Consider the following 19,970-nt stretch of genomic DNA (forward strand, 5'->3'; position numbering starts at 1 on the left):
GGAGTCCACTGAAGCTCACGCCAGCTGCTTTGGTGACTCCATCCAGCCCCTTCCTCCTCCTCCTCCCTCCTCCTCCTCCTCCTCCTCCTCCTCCTCCTCCTCCTCCTCCTCCTCCTTCCTTCTTCTTCTTCTTCTTCTTCTTCTTCTTCTTCTTCTTCTTCTTCTTCTTCTTCTTCTTCTTCTTCTTCTTCTTCTTCTTCTTCTTCTTCTTCTTCTTCTTCTTCTTCTTCTTCTTCTTCTTCTTCTTCTTCCTCCTCTTCTTCCTCTTCTTCCTCTTCTTCTTCTTCTTCTTCCCTCGATCGTTCCCAGTGTTAGGTTCTTCTCCAGTGAGTCCTTCCTTCTCATGAGGTGGCCAAAGTCTTTGAGCTTCATCTTCAGGAACTGGCCTTCTAAAGAACAGTCAGGGCTGATCTCCTCTAGGACTGACCGGTTGGATGGCCTTGCAGTCCAAGGGTCTCGCAGGAATCTCCTCCTCCAGCCTCAGAGTTCAAAGGCCTCCATTCTTTGGCGCTCAGCCTTTCATATGGTCCAACCCTCACAACCATACATTGCAACTGGGAAAAACTATACCCTTGACTATACACACTTTTGTTGCCAGGGGGGTGTCTCTGCTTTTTAGTATGCTGTCTGGATTTGCCACAGCTTTTCTCCCCAGGAGCGTCTTTTAATAACAGCCTTAATTGAGTCATAAAATTGGGCCTGACTCTATTATTACCTTTATTGTCAGAGTACAACCCGTATAACAATGAGATTGGCTGAGCCTCCCTTTGTGCACAACACACCCAACACAACTCACAGTGAGGACAGAAGTCCCTAACCCAGTCCCAATCTTATTACACTATGTGACCTTGTTGCACAATGCGCCGGCCCTGCAAGTCTGTCATATTATGTTGACATGAAGTTATTTTCCAATCAGAAGTCTTGACAGCCGACAGGTATAAATTGTTCTTCAGCCTGTTGGCGCGGCTGGCTCTGCTTCTCTATCTCCCATCCGATGGGAGGAGAGTGAAGAAGGGCTGACCAGGGTGTGAATCGTCCCCGAGGATTTTCCTCACTCTTCTAAGGCAGCGAGCCCCTAGCGAGGTCATCTAGTGGTGTCAGGGAACAGCCCACAATGTTCTGTGCTGGGCTCACCAATCTCTGTAATGTCTTTCTATCTGCGGCTGTCAAGCCGACATACCACACCATCATGCAATACGTGAGGACGCTTTCTATTGTGGACCGGTAAAAGGAGGTCTCATCAGTCATTGTTCCACTTTATTCTTTCGCAAGACCCTGAGGAAATGGAGTCTCTGTTGGGCCTTCCTGGCCACCTGGGTTACCTGATTTCCAGGTGAGATCTTCGCTGAGGTAGACTCCCAGGAATTTAAAATTTAAAAGAGGAAACTCTCTCCACACAGCCTCTCTTGAATGTAAAGTGGAGCAGATTCCTCTCCTTCCAGAAGTCTAACACCATTTAATGGCATTATTTAGCGATGGAGGTTCTGGACCCAGTTGTTAAGTCAAGGTTTACCCATAAAGGGAAAAAGTTTCATCATTGCTAAATTTCTTTCTATCGCAAGCAGCTCAAAGCCACTATTTCTTTTTTTTTAAAAAAAACAGCAACATTTCCTCTCTAGCTTCCTTTTACTTAAGTAGATATGACTTCATTTGCAAGTGACCTCACAACGATCCAGGTCATAGATTTCCTCCCTTCCCCCCCACCCCCCCAAAGCCACTTAACTACGGTTTATCAACTTTATTTCTTATTGTAATAAATTTACATTTTGTCCCAATAGGTTGGGTTTCACATGTTGCAAATTGGAAACCAGCCCGGTGAGGGCTTCGTGCTGCAGGCTAAGTCAGCCAAGATCCACAGAGTTCATTAAATCATTTTTTTTTAAAAAATGTGCATTTAGAAAGTAGTGTGCGTGGTTTTTTTTTTATAAAAAAGTTAAAAAGCAGAGCCAAGGTGGCAAAAGAGGTAGTTTTCTTGTGTGCCGAAGGAATTTCGTGCAAATCTCTACGTGAAGGCAAGTCCAAACAGCGTTTGCTTCGTATCTCTAGCTACACAAAATGGTCCAGCTACTTTTCTTTCTTGTGTACGCAGGTTATCTCAGGGAATTTTTGCTAAATTCAGCCATTTGCCAACCCAGGCGGTAATTTGCTAAAGAAAGAAAAAGAAAAAAATAGAGCAAATTTTATTAACTTCAAAGAAGTATTAGTTTGTCTTTCTCAGCGGATTCTTTGCCAATCTTCTGTTCTTACTTGCTTCCTCCTCTATTTATTCATTTCTACCTGCCTTTATTATTTTTATAAATAACTCAAGGCTGCAAAATATACAGAATACTCCTCCTTCCTCTTTTTTCCCAAAACAACAATCCTGTGAGGTGGTTTGGGCTGAGAGAGGGGGACTGACCCAAAGTCACCCACCTGGCTTTCATGCCTAAGGCAGGACTAGAACTCCCAGTCTCCTAGTGATTGGCCCAAAGTCACCCAGCTGCCTTTCATGCCTAAGGCGGGACTAGAACTCACCGTCTCCGGTGATTGGCCCAAAGTCACCCACCGGCTTTCCTGCCTAAGGCAGGACTAGAACTCCCAGTCTCCTAGTGATTGGCCCAAGTCACCCAGCTGCCTTTCATGCTAAGGCGGGACTAGAACTCACCGTCTCCTGGTGATTGGCCCAAGTCCCACCTGGCTTTCCTGCCTAAGGCAGGACTAGAACTCCCTGTCTCCTAGTGATTGGCCCAAAGTCACCCAACCAGCTTTCACCCGTAAGGCGGGACTACAACCACTGTCTTCTGTTGATTGGTCCAAAGCCACCCAGCCGACTTTCATGCCTAAAGCAGAACTAGAACTTCCAGCCTCCCAGTTTCTAGCTGGTGCTAACCATTTGAGTCATTTATTTTCATTTGGAAAAAGTTCAGCTTGCCCCCAAAATTGAAGCCTCGATTTCAGACTACTTATTGTGTTTTTTTTTTTAAAATTTAATTTATTATGCCACCTGCTGCATTTCCCACACAACCTTCCCGTCTCTTTGCTTCAGCCTCCTTCACCAGTCTCACCTGTCTGGCCCGGATAAGGGACCAAGGGTCCCCGGGTGCAGGCGAATACATGTTGGCACAGTGCGAAGTACCGTTGATTAAAATGGCCAGTTCCGAGGAGGACTCGTTCTTGAGGACACTCAGGGCATGCCAAGGGTCAATGTCGCCTGCGAAAGGTTGGAAAGGAAAGGGGGGAAAAAAATCAGTCCGTCTCAGGCAGGGATGTTGGGGCTCAATTACGGTCGTAAGATGAGGACTTGTCTGACACCAGGCCTAAATACATCTGGTACTGTGTTGCAAAGCACAAATTTGCTAGAAATCGGCAAAGTTCTCTCGCACACTGTGTTTTTTAAACTGTGAGTTGATTTGAGCTTGGTTGTTTTCTTGCAGACATTTTTTTTTTAAAAAACAATTTTATTAATTTTAAAAGACAGACAAAACAAACAAAACATGAAAACATCCAGCTTTCTTTCATAGATATACAAACAGTGTGTCGGTTGGTTTACCAGTTTTTGTGCATTCATTTCATACTCTCAATTACAGTTACATCACATAATAACTCATATTATCAATCAAAGATTAAGTACCCTAGTATCACTATTAAACAATCATTTGACTATAATTTTATTCATTCATACTTTGCGAGATAAATATAATTTACTTAGTTTATTTTATAACAATTCATATAATCCTACCAGATCTATCCTGAAAACTTTTTATAGATGTGATATCGAATAAAAAAGAAAAAAAATGTCTCTTTATATATTCATTATTATCTAAAATTCTAAATATTCTATTATTGTGTTTTATCATCCAACCATTGATAGAAAAGGTCCCAAATTTTATAAAATTGTTATCCTCTTGTTCTCTAATTTCAAATGTCAATCTACTCATTTCAGCACATTCCAATATTTTCTTAATAATTTCTTCCTGCAATGGTATTTTCTCATTTTTCCAGTTTTTAGCAAATACAATTCTTGCAGACATTTCAGGACCCAAAGTAGGGAACAACATGAGTGTTACTCCTAGCACTGATGAGGCTACCTGGTTTGGGTCATATAATGTTTGCAAGAAAAAGAAGCAAGCTCAGAGACCACCAAAGACCCCACATTATTCCTCCTCCTCTTCGAGCCCCACTCCCTTCCAGAACTGATGATGTTACCTAGTTTGTCTGCAAGAAAACAACCAAGTCCAGAGACCAACAAGGACTATCATCATCATCATCATCATCATCATCATCATCTAATATTTAGTGAGATTCACAGCCTTTGGGGCTGGTTGGTAGCTCAACAGCTCGAGTCCTAACCATTATTATTATTATTATTATTATTATTAATCTTTAGTGAGATTCAACCTTTGGGGCTGGTTGGTAGCTCAACAGCTCGAGTCCTAACCATTATTATTATTATTATTATTAATAATAATCTTTAGTGAGATTCAACCTTTGGGGCTGGTTGGTAGCTCAACAGCTCGAGTCCTAACCATTATTATTATTATTATTATTATTATTATTATTATTATTATTATTATTAATCTTTAGTGAGATTCAACCTTGGGGCTGGTTAGTAGCTCAACAGCTCGAGTCCTTATTATTATTATTATTATTATTATTAATCTTTAGTGAGATTCACAGCCTTTGGGGCTGGTTGGTAGCTCAACAGCTCCAGTCCTAACCAAGGACCTAGAAACTGTTCAGGTAGCAACGGAGGATATAAGCTGTTCCAAGTAGGGTGGTTTTTTTGTAGAATCAGGGTGTTCAAGTCTGATAAATTCAGGATTTCCAAATAGCAAGGTAGCCCTTTAGGTATTGCTCCAAGGGCTCCAATTACAATTGGGATTATTATTATTATTATTATTATTATTATTATTATTATTATTATTATTATTATTATTATTATTATTATTATTATTACTATTACTATTACTATTACTATTACTATTATTATTTTTCTTCCACCTCCTCCTCCTCCTCTCCACAAACCCCACTCCCTTCTAGCACTGATGCTGTTACCTAGCTGGGTCATAAAACGTCTGCAAGAAAACAATCAAGCTCAGAGAGCACCAAGGATCCCTCAGGTCAGCCCTGAGTTACAAATATTCTCCTTTATTAATGAGCTGATGTGTTTTCCCATTCTCAGCCCCAAATAAAATCCACTCTAGACATCACGTTTGACTGCTGGCAACTTCCCGTCCACCTGGGTGTCCACGTTGCCGTGTCTTGGCAGAAGGGTTTTCCAACCTTCCTGGGATCTCCTATTGTTTGCCAGTTCCAATCCCACTTAGCCCTTTCACAGGGGTCTCCAAACTTGACAGCTTTAAAAACTTGTGGACTTCAACTCCCAGAATTCCTCCTCCAGTCAGGTTAACTCAGGAATTCTGGGAGTTGGAAGCCCACAAGTCTTAAAACTTGCCAAATTTGGAGACCCTTGCCCTTTCAAAAGCAGAGTGTCAGGGCTCCGACAATCCACCCCCATTCAAATCATATGTCTCTAGCCGCATCTCTCAGAGTTTAAAAAAAAATCATTTATTAGGAGTGACCATGTCGGCATTAACTGGGCGCAGCCGACTCTAAGACACATCATTCATTTCCCCCTTGACCCTAGTCTTCCCCCCACCCTCTGGATGCATATTCTCCAATGGGACACATCCATAGCCAAGAATCATCAATCATGCTCTCCAGTAATAATCTTGCGTGCCAACAGCTTCGGCTGCCTAGCAACTATCTGAAGCATTTAAGGAATGCACTGCTTTCCCCCCCCTTTCTGCTGGCAACTTTAAAAGACCAAAGAAATATTTTTGAGGTGACACAGCGACGTACCGTTAACAAAAAGAACCCGGCTTGCTTTGGGATGATCGGCCCCATAATAGTCGTTGGTGAAAGAGACGCCTTCGCTGACATTGCGACAAGAGATGTTGAAGACTTGAGTGCAGATATCTAACTGGTAGGCCAAGCTCATCTGAGGAGAAAAGGGGCACTCTGGGTCCTCGCAGGTCTGATCTAAAGTGGGAGGAGAAGCCATTTTGAAATGGGATTTACTACGCAGTTACAAAAGGAGATGCAGTGGCTCAGTGGCTGAGGCGCTGAGCTTGTCGATCAGAAAGGTCAGCAGTTTGGTGGTTCGAATCCCTAGCGTCGCGTCGCGGAGTGAGCTCCTGTTACTTTTGTCCCAGCAGCTTCTGCCAACCTAGCAGTTCAAAAGCATGTAAAAAAAAAAAATGCAAGCAGAAAAATAGGGACCCCTTTGGTGGGAAGGGAACAGCCTTCCGTGCCCCTTCGAAGGCGTTGAGTCATGCCGGCCACATGACCACGGAGACGTCTTCGGACAGCACTGGCTCTTCGGCTTTGTGACGGAGATGAGCACCGTCCCCTAGAGCCAGAAGCGGCTAGTACGGATGTGCAAGGAGGGGAACCTTTTCCTTTTACCTACGCAGTTTACACTGAGGGGTAGAATCAAGATCAAGCGAAGCCTCAGGATCGCTTTATAATGCCTTGGTAAGAAGGCCAAAGAGTGCAGAGAAGAGCCACACAGAGGATGAGGGAATTAGAGGGTAAAACATACGAAGACCAGTTGCAGGAACTGGGAATGTCTAGTTTAATGAAAAGAAGGATTAGGGGGACGTGATAGCGGGGTTCCAATATCTGAGGGCTGCCATAAAGAAGAGGGAGTTAGGTTATTCTCCAGAGCAGAGAGAGAGAGAGAGAGAAGTAAGCTAGGAACAAGGAGAGGGAGACCGGGGGAGAGGGGAGGGAGGAAGAGGGAGGGAGAAAGAGGGAGGGAGGGAGAGGGAGAGGGGAGGGGAGAGGGAGACAGAGGCAGGGAGGGGAGGAAGAGGAGAGAGGGAGGGAGGAAGAGGGAGAGGCAGGGAGGGGGAGGAAGGCGGAGAGAGAGACAAAGAGGCAGAGGAGAGAGAGAGGAGGAGGGGAGAGACAAAGGGAGGGGAGGGAGAGGGAGGGGAGAGGGAGGGGGAGGCAGGGAGGGGGAGGCAGGGAGGGGGAGGAAGGCGGAGAAAGAGACAAAGGGGGCAGAGGGAGAGGAGGAGGGAGAGGGAGGGAGAGGGAGAGAGAGACAAAGGAGGGAGAGGGAGAGGAGGGAGAGGGAGGGAGAGAGAGACAAAGGGAAGGGGAGGGGAGAGAGAGAGGAGGGAGGGAGAGAGACAAAGGAGGGAGAGGGAGAGGAGGAGGGAGAGGGAGGGAGAGTGAGAGAGAGACAAAGGGAGGGGAGGGAGAGGGAGAGGGAGGGGGAGAGGGAGGGGGAGGCAGGGGAGGGGAGGAGGAAGGCGGAGAGAGAGACAAAGGGGGCAGAGGGAGAGGAGGAGGGAGAGGGAGGGAGAGTGAGAGAGAGACAAAGGAGGGAGAGGGAGAGGAGGAGGGAGAGGGAGAGAGAGAGAGAGACAAAGGGAGGGGAGGGAGAGGGAGAGAGGGAGGGGAGAGGGAGAGGGAGGGGGAGGCAGGGGGAGGCAGGGAGGGGAGGAAGGCAGAGAGAGAGACAAAGGAGGGAGAGGGAGAGGAGGGAGAGGGAGGGAGAGAGAGACAAAGGGAAGGGGAGGGAGAGAGAGAGGAGGAGGGAGAGAGAGACAAAGGGGAGAGGGAGAGGAGGAGGAGAGGGAGGGAGGGAGAGGGAGAGAGAGAGACAAAGGGAGGGGAGGGGAGGGAAGACAGCCACAGCACATTGGAAACAGCCTGGGAGGATGGGAAAGGAATCCGGACGCTTTCAATGCTCACTTACAATAGCCAAATTCCGTGCAGGTCTGAAAGTACCATTGTCTCATCGCCAGATCCGACATCGCAATGCTGCTGTTGCGTAACTCCTCCAGGATTTCCTCATGAGAGTTCTCCAAACACGGCATTCCCAACTGGTCCAGGATTACCTGCCCCAGAGAAGAGCCAGTAAGGACTCTCGGAATTCTGCCTCCGGGTTTAGCGATCTATTGAATCGCTATCCCTCTTTGGTTATTTCTACAAAGAACTCAAGGCGAAGAACGTATCCAACACACTTTCTTGTCCATCTTTTCCACACAACAACAACCCTGTGAGGGGGGCTGGGTTGACTAGCCCAAAGACACCCAGCCGGCTTTCCTAGCTAAGGCGGGACTAGAAATCCCAGTCACCTGATGACTTGCCTGACGAAGATCATCCGGCTGGCTTCTATGCCTAAAGTGGGACTAGAACTCACCGTCTCCTGGGGATTGGGCCCCAGTCACCCAGCTGGCTTTCATGGCTAAGGCAGGACTAGAACTCTCAATCGCCTGATGACTGGCCCAGGGTCACCCAGCTGGCTTTCATGATTGGGGTAGGATCAGGCCTCACTATATCTTGGAGATTGACTCTAAGTCATCCAGCTGGTTTTCCTGGCTAAGGCAGGACTAGAACTCCCAGTCTCCTGGTTACTGGCCCAGGGCCACCCAGCTGGCTTTCATGGCTAAGGAAGGACTAGAACTCCCAGTCTCTTAGTTACTGACCCAGGGCCACCCAGCTGGCTTTCATGGCTAAGGCAGGACTAGAACTCCCAGTCTCCTGGTTACTGGCCCAGGGCCACCCAGCTGGCTTTCATGGCTAAGGCAGGACTAGAACTCCCAGTCTCCTAGTTACTGGCCCAGGGCCACCCAGCTGGCTTTCATGGCTAAGGCAGGACTAGAACTCCCAGTCTCCTAGTTACTGGCCCAGGGCCACCCAGCTGGCTTTCATGCCTAAGGTGGGACCAGAACTCCCGTCTCCTGGTGACTGGCCCAGGGTCACCCACCTGGCTTCATGCCTAAGCAGAACCAGAACTCCCAGTCTCTAGTTACTGGCCCAGGGTCACCCAGCTGGCTTTCATGGCTAAGGCAGGACTAGAATTCCCAATCTCTGGTTACTGGCCCAGGGTCACCCACCTGGCTTTCATGGCTAAGGTGGGACCAGAACTCCCAGTCTCCTGGTGACTGGCCTGTCTCTCCTGGCTTTCATGTCTAAGGTGGGACTAGAACTCCCGTCTCCTGGACTGGCCCAGGACCAACCAGCTGACTTTCATCTGAGGTGGGATTAATCTCACCAACTCCTGGGGATTGGCCCAAGTCACCCAGCTGGCTTCTATACCTGGTATGACTAGAACTCCCAGTCGCCTGGTCTCCTGGTTTCAGCCTGGTGTCTTAACCACTAACCCAAACCGGCTCTCTCTGGCCACCCTTGTCACTGGTTCACAGTCAGGAGCCAGGGCACGGCCTTCTCGGTGGTGTCCCCCCCCCAGAAATACAAATGCCTTACACGATTGGTGACAACGAGCCTTTGATAGGGGGTGCCAACGCTGCTGTTCGTCATGATGCTGCACATACTGGCCACGGTGCCCGACACGATCGCCTCGTAGTTGTACTGTACGGCTCCCATGAAGACGTCGGCTAGGTTGGTGACCAACACTTGGCAGTCTTTGTCCCCTTGCAAAGGGCTGCAGGAGTGGAAATCTACGCTGAGTTTTGCCAGCCGTCCGACACGCACCATGCTGTCCACGGAAGCGAAGGCCTCTCTCACTCTTTGCAGGCACTGGGGGAGAAAGCAGAGAAGCCCCAACCCAAAGTTAGGAGGGTCCTTGGTTGGGCGGGGGGGCTGGACATTCATGGATAGGAAGCCGAAAGTAGCAGAACTGAAGAATGCGCATGGAATTAGGAGGGGGAAAAATTGAGATCCGCACAGGGTCAAGTTTGCAGTGCTGAATGGTAAGTTTCTAGCTAGGTTCGGCTTCAGGAAGTACGCTAAGCCATCGAGCTGAGCTAGCAAGCCAAGAGGTCTGGGTTCTGGGTTCAAATGCTCGGCGGGGTTGGAGGACAAAGCTTCAAAGCACCATATTGCACCACCCTCTTTTCAATTTGGATGCTCCTGCAAAATACTCCTGGTGAAATTGCAGGGGTCGATGTCAGATTGCGAGTGCAGATAAAAGGACTCGGGTCTCGGTTTCCAGGAGGCGCAGCAGAAAGCAGATTGAGGGAATCTAGCGAGGAGCAGCCTTGCCAACCTCTTGAGATCCCAGGGATCTTGAGATCGGAACATTTCTTGCCTTAAAAGTCAATAGGACTTCAAGCGATAGGGAATGTAAGCCCAGAGGGGGAAGATTCAGACTTGTCAATTTATTTGCTTTTGACTTTTTGCTGAAAATTGGAAAAAAAAATTCTTGTAATTTAGGGGTCCAATGATTAGAAAGGATAAACTGTGGAAAAAAGGAGACCATGATGCAACCTCAGAGAGAAAGGATAAAATATAAATGTATTTATAGCTTCTGTAAAGAATATTGGATGTCCTTCCTTCCTTCCTTCCCCCCTCCCTCCCTCCACTTCCTTCCTCCTTCTCCTTCCTCCCCCTGCCTTCCCTCCCTCTTTCCTTCCTTCCCTCCCTCTCTCTTTTCCTTCCTTCCTTCCCTCCCTTTCTTCCTCCACTTCCTTCCTCCTTCCCTTCCCTTCTCTTCCCTCCCTCCCTCTTTTCCTTCCTTCCATCCCTTCCTTCCTCCTTTTCCTTCCTTCCCCTGCCCTCCCTCCCTTTTTCCTTCCTTCCCTCCCTCTTTTCCTTCCTTCCCTCCCTTCCTCCACTTCCTTCTTCCTTCTCCTTCCTTCCCCTGCCCTCCCTCCCTCTTTCCTTCCTCCACTTCCTTCCTCCTTCCCTTTCCTTCTCTTCCCTCCCTCTTTTCCTTCCTTCCTTCCTTCCTTCCTTCCTTCCTTCCTTCCTTCCTTCCTTCCTTCCTTCCTTCCTTCCCTTCCTTCCCTTCCCTTTCCCCTTCCTTCTTTTATATGCTGCCTATCTCCCCCATGGAATGCTTCCTTCTCTTCCTTCCCTCTTTCCTTTCTCTTCCTTCATATCACTTTTATTTTATTTTTCCTTAAATTTGTACTGTTCTCACTTTAACAAAACCCTTTTTAAAATAATTTTCTTTTAAAAATATTTTTTAAGACAACTGACCGCTTTGGAACCTTTAACCACTGGATTCGATAGACTTGCAGCGACAATCTAAAGGAATGGAAGCAAAAGGAAAAATGACATTTAAGGGTTTTCTCAAACATATGTTCCAGCTTCTTTCTAAAATATTGCAGCTTCAATCTGGAATCAAAGGTTTCACAACAGACTTCCCTTGGCCACAATATGGTTAACCAATGTGTTAAAAAAGATAGATGAGAACTAAGTTTGTGCATGAACCATGCTGTTTTCCTTCTCCTTTTTTTCTTCCGACAGAGTGGAAAACACCGGTTTTGTTTCCTTCCATGAAATATGTAGGCGAATCTTTCACTGTGCAAGTAGTGCACAGCTCAGTGTTTTTTAAGCTTGAAATACGTGGACTTCAACTCCCACAATTTTCTAGCTAGCGTTGCTGGCAAGGGAATTCTGGGAGTTGAAGGCCACACATCTCAAAGTGGCCCATACTAAAACAACTATACAGAGAGATAAATTATGGTGCTTGCTTTTTTCTCTCTCCTTTGTCTCTTCCAAGTTAGAAAGCACCATCCATCCATCCATCCATCCATCCATCCATCCATCCATCCATCCATCCATCTATCTATCTATCTATCTATCTATCTATCTATCTATCTATCTATCTATCTATCTATCTATCTATCTATCATCCCTATCTATTTATCTATCATCCCTATCTATCTATCTATCTATCTATCTATCTATCATCTATCTATCATCCATCTCTATCATCTATCTATCTATCTATCTATCTATCTATCTATCATCCCTATCTATCATCCCTATCTATCATCCCTATCTATCTATCTATCTATCTATCTATCTATCTATCATCTATCTATCTATCATCTATCTATCTATCTATCTATCTATCTATCTATCTATCTATCATCTATCTATCATCTCTCTCTCTCTCTCTATCTATCTATCTATCTATCTATCTATCTCTATCTCTCTATCTCTCTATCTATCTATCTATCTATCTATCTATCTATCTATTTATCATCTATCTATCATCCCTATCTATCTATCATCCCTATCTATCTATCCTCTCTCTCTTCTTCTATCTATCTATCTATCTATCTATCTATCTATCTATCTATCTCTATCTATCTATCTATCTATCTATCTATCTATCTATCTATCTATCTATCTATCATCTATCTATCTATCTATCTATCTATCTATCTATCTATCTATCTATCCTATCTATCTATCTATCCTCTCTCTCTCTATCTATCTATCTATCTATCTATCTATCTATCTATCTATCTATCTATCTATCTATCATGAACATCTCAGAATTCAGAAGTTATTTTGGGATCCCGGCAAAAGCTGACCTTGTTGTAGCCGGTGAAATCCATCTGGGCTTTAACTGGGGCGGACGAAGCGATGGCGGCAAAGACCAGATGGGGAAACTGCAAGAAAGAAAGAAAGGAAGGAAGATCAATAAAGGCATGGAAAAAAAAAAATTTCCCTGTAATATTTGGGACTCTCGGCGAGGGAAGAGAGATAGCCTTTCAACCAACTCCGTTTCCCTGGCCTTTGACCTCCATAAAGCCGTTTCTGATGTGCAGAAGGAGCCATTAAGATGCCGCCCCCCCCCTCAAGGTTCCACTTTCTGCAAAAAGAGTTTGATTCCCCACAGCTAATCCTCATTTAACAGCCACAGTTGAGATTGCAATCTCAGGAACGCAATCTTCACAAAGCAAAATCTTTGCTTCACTCAACGATCACAACCCTGGCAATTCTCTTGCAGTCGTTAAGTGGCCTCACGGTTAGTTAAGCAGACGGAATCCTGTATTTCGGAAGCTTTCCAGATCCTACCGTCAAGATTCCAGCAATCGCTCTAATTAAATCATGATTCTCGAGCCAAACTTCAAAGGATTCATTAGAGGCGACCTACTGGCCCTGCCCTGTATGAAGCCAACTCTGGCCTACGTCATTTACAGTCCCCCGTGACCCCGTTTCCCCCCTCCCCCTTGGGTGTGTCATAAATTAGATTCTCCAATTGAGCACCTTCCTGGGCTGGGTGTCATCATTCATGTTCTCCAATTAAATATATTCGCAGGCAAAAGCTCTGGTAGTTTAGTTACAATCTTTTAAAGATAAAGAGTTGGAATGTACTTTCGCTTTGGTGCACTGCTCTTCCCACATTTCCTTCCTCCATCCCTTTTTTTTTTAATGGCAACTACTAAAACAGGCATAGGAATGTTTTACGAGTTGACATCTACCTTTAGCCTAAACCAGGCAGCCAAAGAACCAGGATACGAGCCTCCGAAGCAAATCCAGGTGTGATTTGCTCTCAAGTTGTACTTCTCGGTGATAAAATGGCGGAAGGCAACCAGATCAGAGAGACTGAAAGGGAGAAGGTTTCAGAGAGTGTTAACAAGACACGGCGGGCGTTTCTCCATCTCAAATCTTACGGATTGTGCCTGGCACACCCTGGACAAGGTGTTGTAAGCTCTTCCTGCCCTCTGAAATGCTGTCTAAAATGGGCCTGGGTTCAAGTCAATGCAATAACCAGTGGCCGACAACTCGCGCCTCGGGTTTCTAGACCTCAAGGCAGTAAAAATAGACTCGAACCTGTTTAGACTCTGCCTGAAGGAATCTCAGAAGCCTAAGGAAAAATTAAATGGATTTTTCAATGGTCAGAATAAAAACAAGGAAGAGACGCTGAACTTCGAATCTAAAAATCAGCAATTGCAGAATTATAGTTGGAGTTCCTTCTACCCACATATACCCACATTTGGAGTTCCTTCTACCCACATATCTAGAATAAGCCAACATGACCTGTAAGTCAAAAGACAGCAATAAAAGGTTTTTAATTGCTGCTGGTTTCTGATAATTTGATTTCTTTTTTTATCATTTTTATCTGGTGTTTTTAATATTGTTGTAAGCTGCTTATAGAGTCACTTGTCACTGAGATGGGTGGTATATAAATTTAAATTAAAATAAATAAATTTATATTTTTTATATTTTTTTTTAAACAAATAAAAAAACCAGGCCCATTTTTTTTTTTATTTTTGCAAATACAGACTGAAATAGAGAAAACATTGAGGATTTCTAGCTGTTTAAACCAGCACGTCCCAACCTCGCAATTTTAAGATCCGTGGACTTCAACTCCCAGAATTCCCCAGCCAGCCATGCTGGCTGGGGAATTCTGGGAATTGAAGTCCACAGATCTTAAAACTGCTAACGTTGGCAAACATGGGTCCAAAACAGTCTAGCAAACTCCAGAAGGTGGATGTGGATGTTAGCCAGCCCCTCAAGATGAAAACTGGTGAATTTTGGGCCAACTCACGCTTGCTGGCTAGACAGGAATTGAAGATTTTCATCCTGCAAACCATCAGGATTAAGGCTGGTCCCATAGAAGCGATGTTCCAATGCTACCACCATCGCTTTGTACTTCTCTGCCAAATCTACATGATGTCCTGAAATTAGAATAAAATGCAACAGGGTGATGTGGGGTCTAAGCTTGGTGGTTTTCCTGTCGACATTTCATTACCAAACTAGGTAACAACATCAGTGCTACAAGGGGGAGAAAGTACAATTGTGCCCAAGAAGGGGTATTTTCTTCCCACACCCCAGGTGACTCTATGGTAATTCTATGAGGCCTCTCCTGTATGAAGCCTCTCCTCTCTACAGGGCAGCTGGGAGCTCTGTAGGAAAGGAGTCAAAAAAGTCAAGATGGCGTCCCCAATGACAAGATTTAAATTTGCAGAGCTGGGACCCTGGACATTTTCCTGGCTGCGCATCCCAGCTTCGCTTCTTCCCAGGGAGAGAAAGCCAAGCCGAACGTTCCTCTCCAGAGAGCGTGGCCTCCTGGCTGCTACCGCTCGGCCTGACTCACTTACCGGCCACCACAGAAAACGGCGTGAGGGTTTCTTCCCCGCCAATGTAGAGGAAAATGGGCCCTGCGGGACGCTGCCAAAATTGCTCATTAATCCAGTAGCGCTGAAATTCAGAAAGAAAGAAAGTGAGACGGAAGAGAATCAAATCACCAAATATAAAATTAGTAGTCAAGAAAAGCCACAATGCTGAAAATTAAGAACGGGGCACTGTTCACATTTGCATCCAACACCGTAGGAGTCTCCAGATTTGGCAATTTTAAGATTTGTCTATTTTTAACTCCCAGAATTCCTCAGCCAGCACAATTCCGGGATTTGAAGTCTACAAATCTTAAACTTCACTAGCTCACTGACTGGGGAATTCTGGGAGTTGAAGTCCATCTATCTTAACATTCAATAGTTCACTGACTAAGGCAACTTTTAAGATTTGTGGACCAACTCCCAGAATTCCTCAGCCAGCTATGCAAGTTGAAGTCCACATATCTTAATATTCAATAGCACACTGACAGGGGAATTCTGGGAGTTGAAGTCCACAGTTCTTAAATGGGCCTAAGTTGAGAAACACCACCAAGGCAGGGCCGATCTGAACGTACACAGCTGTCCGTTCTCAACTGCCGCTTTCTCACCTGGTTAAAGACGCGTCTCTCTTGACGGTTGAAGTGATCCAGACGCTGAGGGATGACCCCCACCTTAGTGGAGATTGAATTTAGCATCGTTGGCCTAAACTGGCTCTGCAGCTGCCAACGCATCTGCACTTCCCTCATGGCTTGTTGTTCGCGCTGCCGCTCGACATGCTGGCGGAAGAGCCAGAAAACTTTGCCTAAAAGGGCGACATGGGGGGGGAGAAATAAAGATTAAAAAGAAAAAGAAAAACTTTGCACAATACTTCAGTATAAACCCTGTCTAAACTCAAGGTGGTTTCCAGTTAGATGCAATGCCTAGGTGTGATGATCCAAAGGGGCGTGGCACAAAGGCAACCCAGTCACATAAGCAAGAAGAATCCTTTTATTATTTCCAACTTTGCCCCCAATGTGCAGGTTACCTTCGGCTGGAGGAAAAAAAACTCTCCCAGGAACAGCCTTTAACTGGAGAAAATTCAGTCCAAAAACAAAGTACATACAGACCAGGGGTAGGATTCTACCTAGTCGGACCAATTCTATAAAACCGGTTGTTATGATTCTGCCCAGCTCCGAGAACCGGCAAATCGCACCACTGGCTGGCCCTGCTCCTCCCCTCCCCCTCACTGCTTACCTGGCATGCGCTCCATCCAACTTGCCTGCGTTAGCCTATTTTTTGGTAAATTGCTATTTTTCTTTTCCCTCCCACCAGCTGTTCCAACTATCAGCTGTTCTGGAGATTTAGATTAGCTAGAAAGCAGGAAACGGTTGGATTTCTTGCTTTCTAGGTAATCTAAAAGCAGAGCCCAACCTTCCTAGCTTCTATTTTTCACTGCAGACTCAGGTAGCAGATTGCAGAATGGTAGATCTCTGAATGAATCTGTGATTCTGCAAGCAACTCAATCTGCCTGCCTGCTTGGCCTGATTTGGGGTAAAAGTTGCTCTTTTTTATATAAAAAGTTCAATATTTACATAATGGTGCGTTGGGAGTTAATTTTGTGAGTTTGCTTGCTAGCAAATTTTATGTGACATACTGAGCTAGCCAATGGCAGATAGATAGATCTCTGAATGAATCTGTGAACAATCAACCCATGGAACAGAAGTAGCCTTCAGACGTTGTGGGAGCTTCATCACTTGAGACTTTCAAGAAGAGACTGGACTGCAATTTGTCAGAAATGGTGTAGGGTCTCCTGCTTGGGCAGGGGGTTGGACTTGATGACCTACAAGGTCCCTTCCAACTCTGTTAATCTGTTATTATTGTGTTATTCAGTAGTGGGAGCTCCATCCCTGGAGGCTTTCAAGAAGAGACTGGACTGTCCTCTGTCAGAAATGGTGTAGGGTCTCCTGCTTGGGCAGGGGGTTGGACTTGATGACCTACAAGGTCCCTTCCAACTCTGTTAATCTACATGCTTGGTTACATTTGTATCGGGCAAGCGGCCCGTTCAGGCATCTGTTGAGTCTCTCTGCATAGCTGGAAATCAACACTTTCTCAAATTACAAGTCACTTTGGGGTTTTTGTTTTTGTAATTACAAGAAAAACGTCCAAGTCAGTTACAAGTAACTTTTAGTTCCTTGTTTTCTCCAAGAGGGAGACAGATGCTCTTCTCAAGCTACTTTTGCAGAAATGAAACAGAAGATCCGTTTCGGCTTCGTAATTCTCAGAAGCTAAAGGTATCAAAAAACCAGTCACAAGACCTCCATTTCCTGAAAGTGACTCACAGATTTCATCAGCCACAATCAAGGTTTATTTATTGGGCGAGATAAACTCAGAATGCACTGATTGATTGGCACTAGAAGGGCGCATTGAAACACTGAATAACCAAATAATGAAGGATTATATCATAATATAGGAGTCCTCAGATTTTACAGCTTTAAGACTTGTGGATTTCAACTCCCAGAATTCCTCCTGACCTCCAGTCATGTTAGCTCAGGAATTCTGGGAGTTGAAGTCCACAAGTCTTAAACATGCCAAGTTTAATATAAACATGGGTATTAACACTAGGCTTAGTAACTGTGGCCTGACTAGAAGCTAGAATAGAGGTAGAAATAAGAAAGAGGGGGAATATTAGCATATATATAATTTTTAATATAATAGAATATAAGCAATAACCAGATGGAAATTATTAGAGCAAGGGTCTTCAAACTTGACAAGTTTAAGACTTGTGAACGTCAACTCCCAGAATTCCTGAGCTAACAGGATTGGAGGAGGAATTCTGGGTTTTTACAACTGCAAAACCAAGCTTCCCCTTGCTGGCGCACTCTACCACCGAATATCACCTGGTGGGACAGGGTCTGTAATTAAGCATGCCGGGAGTGGAGGAGTCACTGAATAAAACCTTGAGCCTCCCGTTGCCAGCGCACTCTACCCCTATCCCCAGGAAGGGCAGGGGGCCACGTTGAAGCACCCGGAAAGTCCCTAGCGTTGACTGCCTAGACAGCCCCAGAGTGAGATAGGCAGAAGATAAATGGAATATGTACTTTTAACAAATAATGCTGCTGTTAAAAGTGAGCCTCCCCTTGCTGGCGCACTCTACCGCTGAATAACACCTGGTGAGGCCGGGTCTACAATTAAGTTGGAAGTGAAGGGGAGGGGGTCCTATGCTTTACAGCTGTAAAACTGAGCCTCCCCTTGCCAGCACATTCTACCACTTAATAATACAGTTGTAAAACTGAGCCTCCCCTTGTTAGCGCACTCTCCCACAGGTGAGTATCACCTGGCTGGGAAGGGGGCTGTGATTAAGCATGCTGACCTCCGTGTCTTTAAGTCCCCCCCCCCGCTCGCTCCCCAAATACTGAACTGGCCTCTATGGGAAACTGGGACCACCGCTGGTCCCAAGCAGAAGGCAAGCAAACAAGAGAGGAAAGGGGACCACGCGGTAACCCCAGCGGGCCGCTTCCCCCCCCACCTCCGGAGGGCCTTCCGAACTCACCTGCGTGAGCAAAGGCGAGTAGGGCGGCTAGCAGGAGCCCGCAGGAAAGGCGGAACCGGGCCAGCATCTTCCAAACCACCGGGAGCCGAAGAAGCGAAGCGAAGTCAAATCAAGTCTTGCTTGTCTCCCCCGGGACAAGAAAAAGCCTCGCTCACGTGAGCAGCGGACCCCACCCCCACCCCCCTCTCGGCCCTCCTCGCTTTGCAAAGGGACGTGCCAGGAAGCCCAAAAGGGGGAGGGGGGTCGGGGAGGGACGGGCCCGGGTTCAAAGGCCGGGACCTGCCTTGCCTTGCCTTGTCTTGTTTTGCTTTGCTTGCATCGGATCTGCAGCGTTTGCACAAACGTGTCAGCCCAAAGCCCGAACAGCTGATCTCATGTGATGCGCGACCCCGCCCCCTCCCCCTCTCTCTCTCACACAGACACACACCAGGCATGTGATGGTTTCACGTGATAGCGTGGATGAAGTCAACCTCGGGATTCCTGGCGGGGTGTGTGTGCGTGTGTGTGTGAACGCGGCCGCTGACACGGATCCCCAACTCTTGCCGGTTGCCCCTCCCTCCTCTCCACCCCGCACCCCTGGTTTCCTTCCTTGCCCCGCCAAACTTCAGCGCGGCTCCGCCCGCTGTGTGTTCCCGAGGCGCAAAGCAAGATAACAAGACTCGGAAGGGGCCTTGGAGGTCGTCTAGTCCAACCCCCAACCCCCCCCCGCTCAACAGAACCCTATACCCGGCCCGCTCAAGCAGGAGACCCTATACTATTTCAGACAATTGGTTGTCCGATCTTTTCTTTAAAAAACAAAAACAAAAAAGCGTCCAATGTTGGAAGCCCCCCACAACTTCTGAAGACAAGTCGTTCCACGGGTGAATTCTTCTCGATGATGAGAACATTTAATTCTTCTCCGGGGCTTTTCAGTCTCTTCTTGGGAAAAAAAAAATCTCCAGGGATGGAGTAATCACCACCCCAAAATTAATCGGGGGAAAAAAATCGAGTCGTGAGAAGATGAAACAAAGTTGGTGACGTCAGAAGGACCCACGCGCGGGGAAGACGCGGTCGCTCCTTCAGGGTCGTTCCCACGCCCGCCGCGGATCTTATAGGAAAAGGCCAACCGGTTTCCACGAACCTGAAGGGGAAACTCTCCTGCTTGGGGGGTTGGACTAGATGACCTACAAGGTCCCTTCCAACTCAATCTGTAAATCTGTAAACCCCAATAAAGAGAAAATCTCGGTTCCTCGTTCCGCGGAAGTCGGAAAACTTTCTCGCCGCCAGGGGGCAGCAGAGTCGCGGCGGTGAATCGAATTACAGTAGTGGTAGTGGTAGTATTGTTGGTTGATGCTTGTTTTATTTATTTGTGTGTGTGTATACATATATATACATGTATGGCACTCAGCTTTGTTCGGGTATTTTCCCACGTCATTGTAGTTGTGCTTTTAAAGTTGTAGCAACGTTTAGGCAGAATCTCATCTGCCATCATCAGGCTTGCTACAACTTTAAAAGCACAACTACAATGATGTGGGAAAATACCCGAACAAAGCTGAATGCCATACATGTAAGTACCCGCGAAAACTTAAGAAAAAACCATTCTGGCACAGCAATAGGCTGCCCCAAATTTAAATCTGAAACCA

The 19,970-nt window shown here is 46.3% G+C and overlaps 1 protein-coding gene across 1 annotated transcript; it reads right to left on the reverse strand.

Annotated features, from left to right (window-relative positions):
- Positions 1–1,724: 1,724 nt before the first annotated feature.
- PRSS16 (serine protease 16) lies at positions 1,725–18,712 on the reverse strand. The gene is made up of 12 exons (XM_087971190.1): positions 18,349–18,712; positions 15,428–15,621; positions 14,808–14,907; positions 14,255–14,384; positions 13,185–13,308; positions 12,291–12,368; positions 10,942–10,989; positions 9,265–9,537; positions 7,751–7,892; positions 5,842–6,021; positions 3,045–3,190; positions 1,725–2,146 (listed from the first exon to the last, which is right to left on the reverse strand). The coding sequence occupies exons 1-12, from the start codon at positions 18,413–18,415 to the stop codon at positions 2,096–2,098; spliced, it is 1,533 nt and encodes a 510-aa protein (XP_087827316.1). The 5' UTR covers positions 18,416–18,712; the 3' UTR covers positions 1,725–2,095.
- Between the last annotated feature and the right edge of the window lie 1,258 nt (positions 18,713–19,970).

Source organism: Notechis scutatus, chromosome 8 (genome assembly GCF_049901735.1).
Source record: "Notechis scutatus isolate UNSWTSFEM ecotype Mainland chromosome 8, rNotScu1.2, whole genome shotgun sequence".
In the NCBI taxonomy this organism is placed as follows: domain Eukaryota; kingdom Metazoa; phylum Chordata; class Lepidosauria; order Squamata; family Elapidae; genus Notechis; species Notechis scutatus.

Coding starts and splice junctions, on each gene's coding strand:
- PRSS16 (XM_087971190.1), bottom strand. CDS start 18,415: ATGCTGGCCCGGTTCCGCCTTTCCTGCGGGCTCCTGCTAGCCGCCCTA. Junction 14,385..14,807: donor GCCGTTTTCTGTGGTGGCCG/GTAAGTGAGTCA, acceptor TTCTAATTTCAG/GACATCATGTAGATTTGGCA. Junction 13,309..14,254: donor TTCCTGTCTAGCCAGCAAGC/GTGAGTTGGCCC, acceptor TCTCCCTTTCAG/TCTCTCTGATCTGGTTGCCT.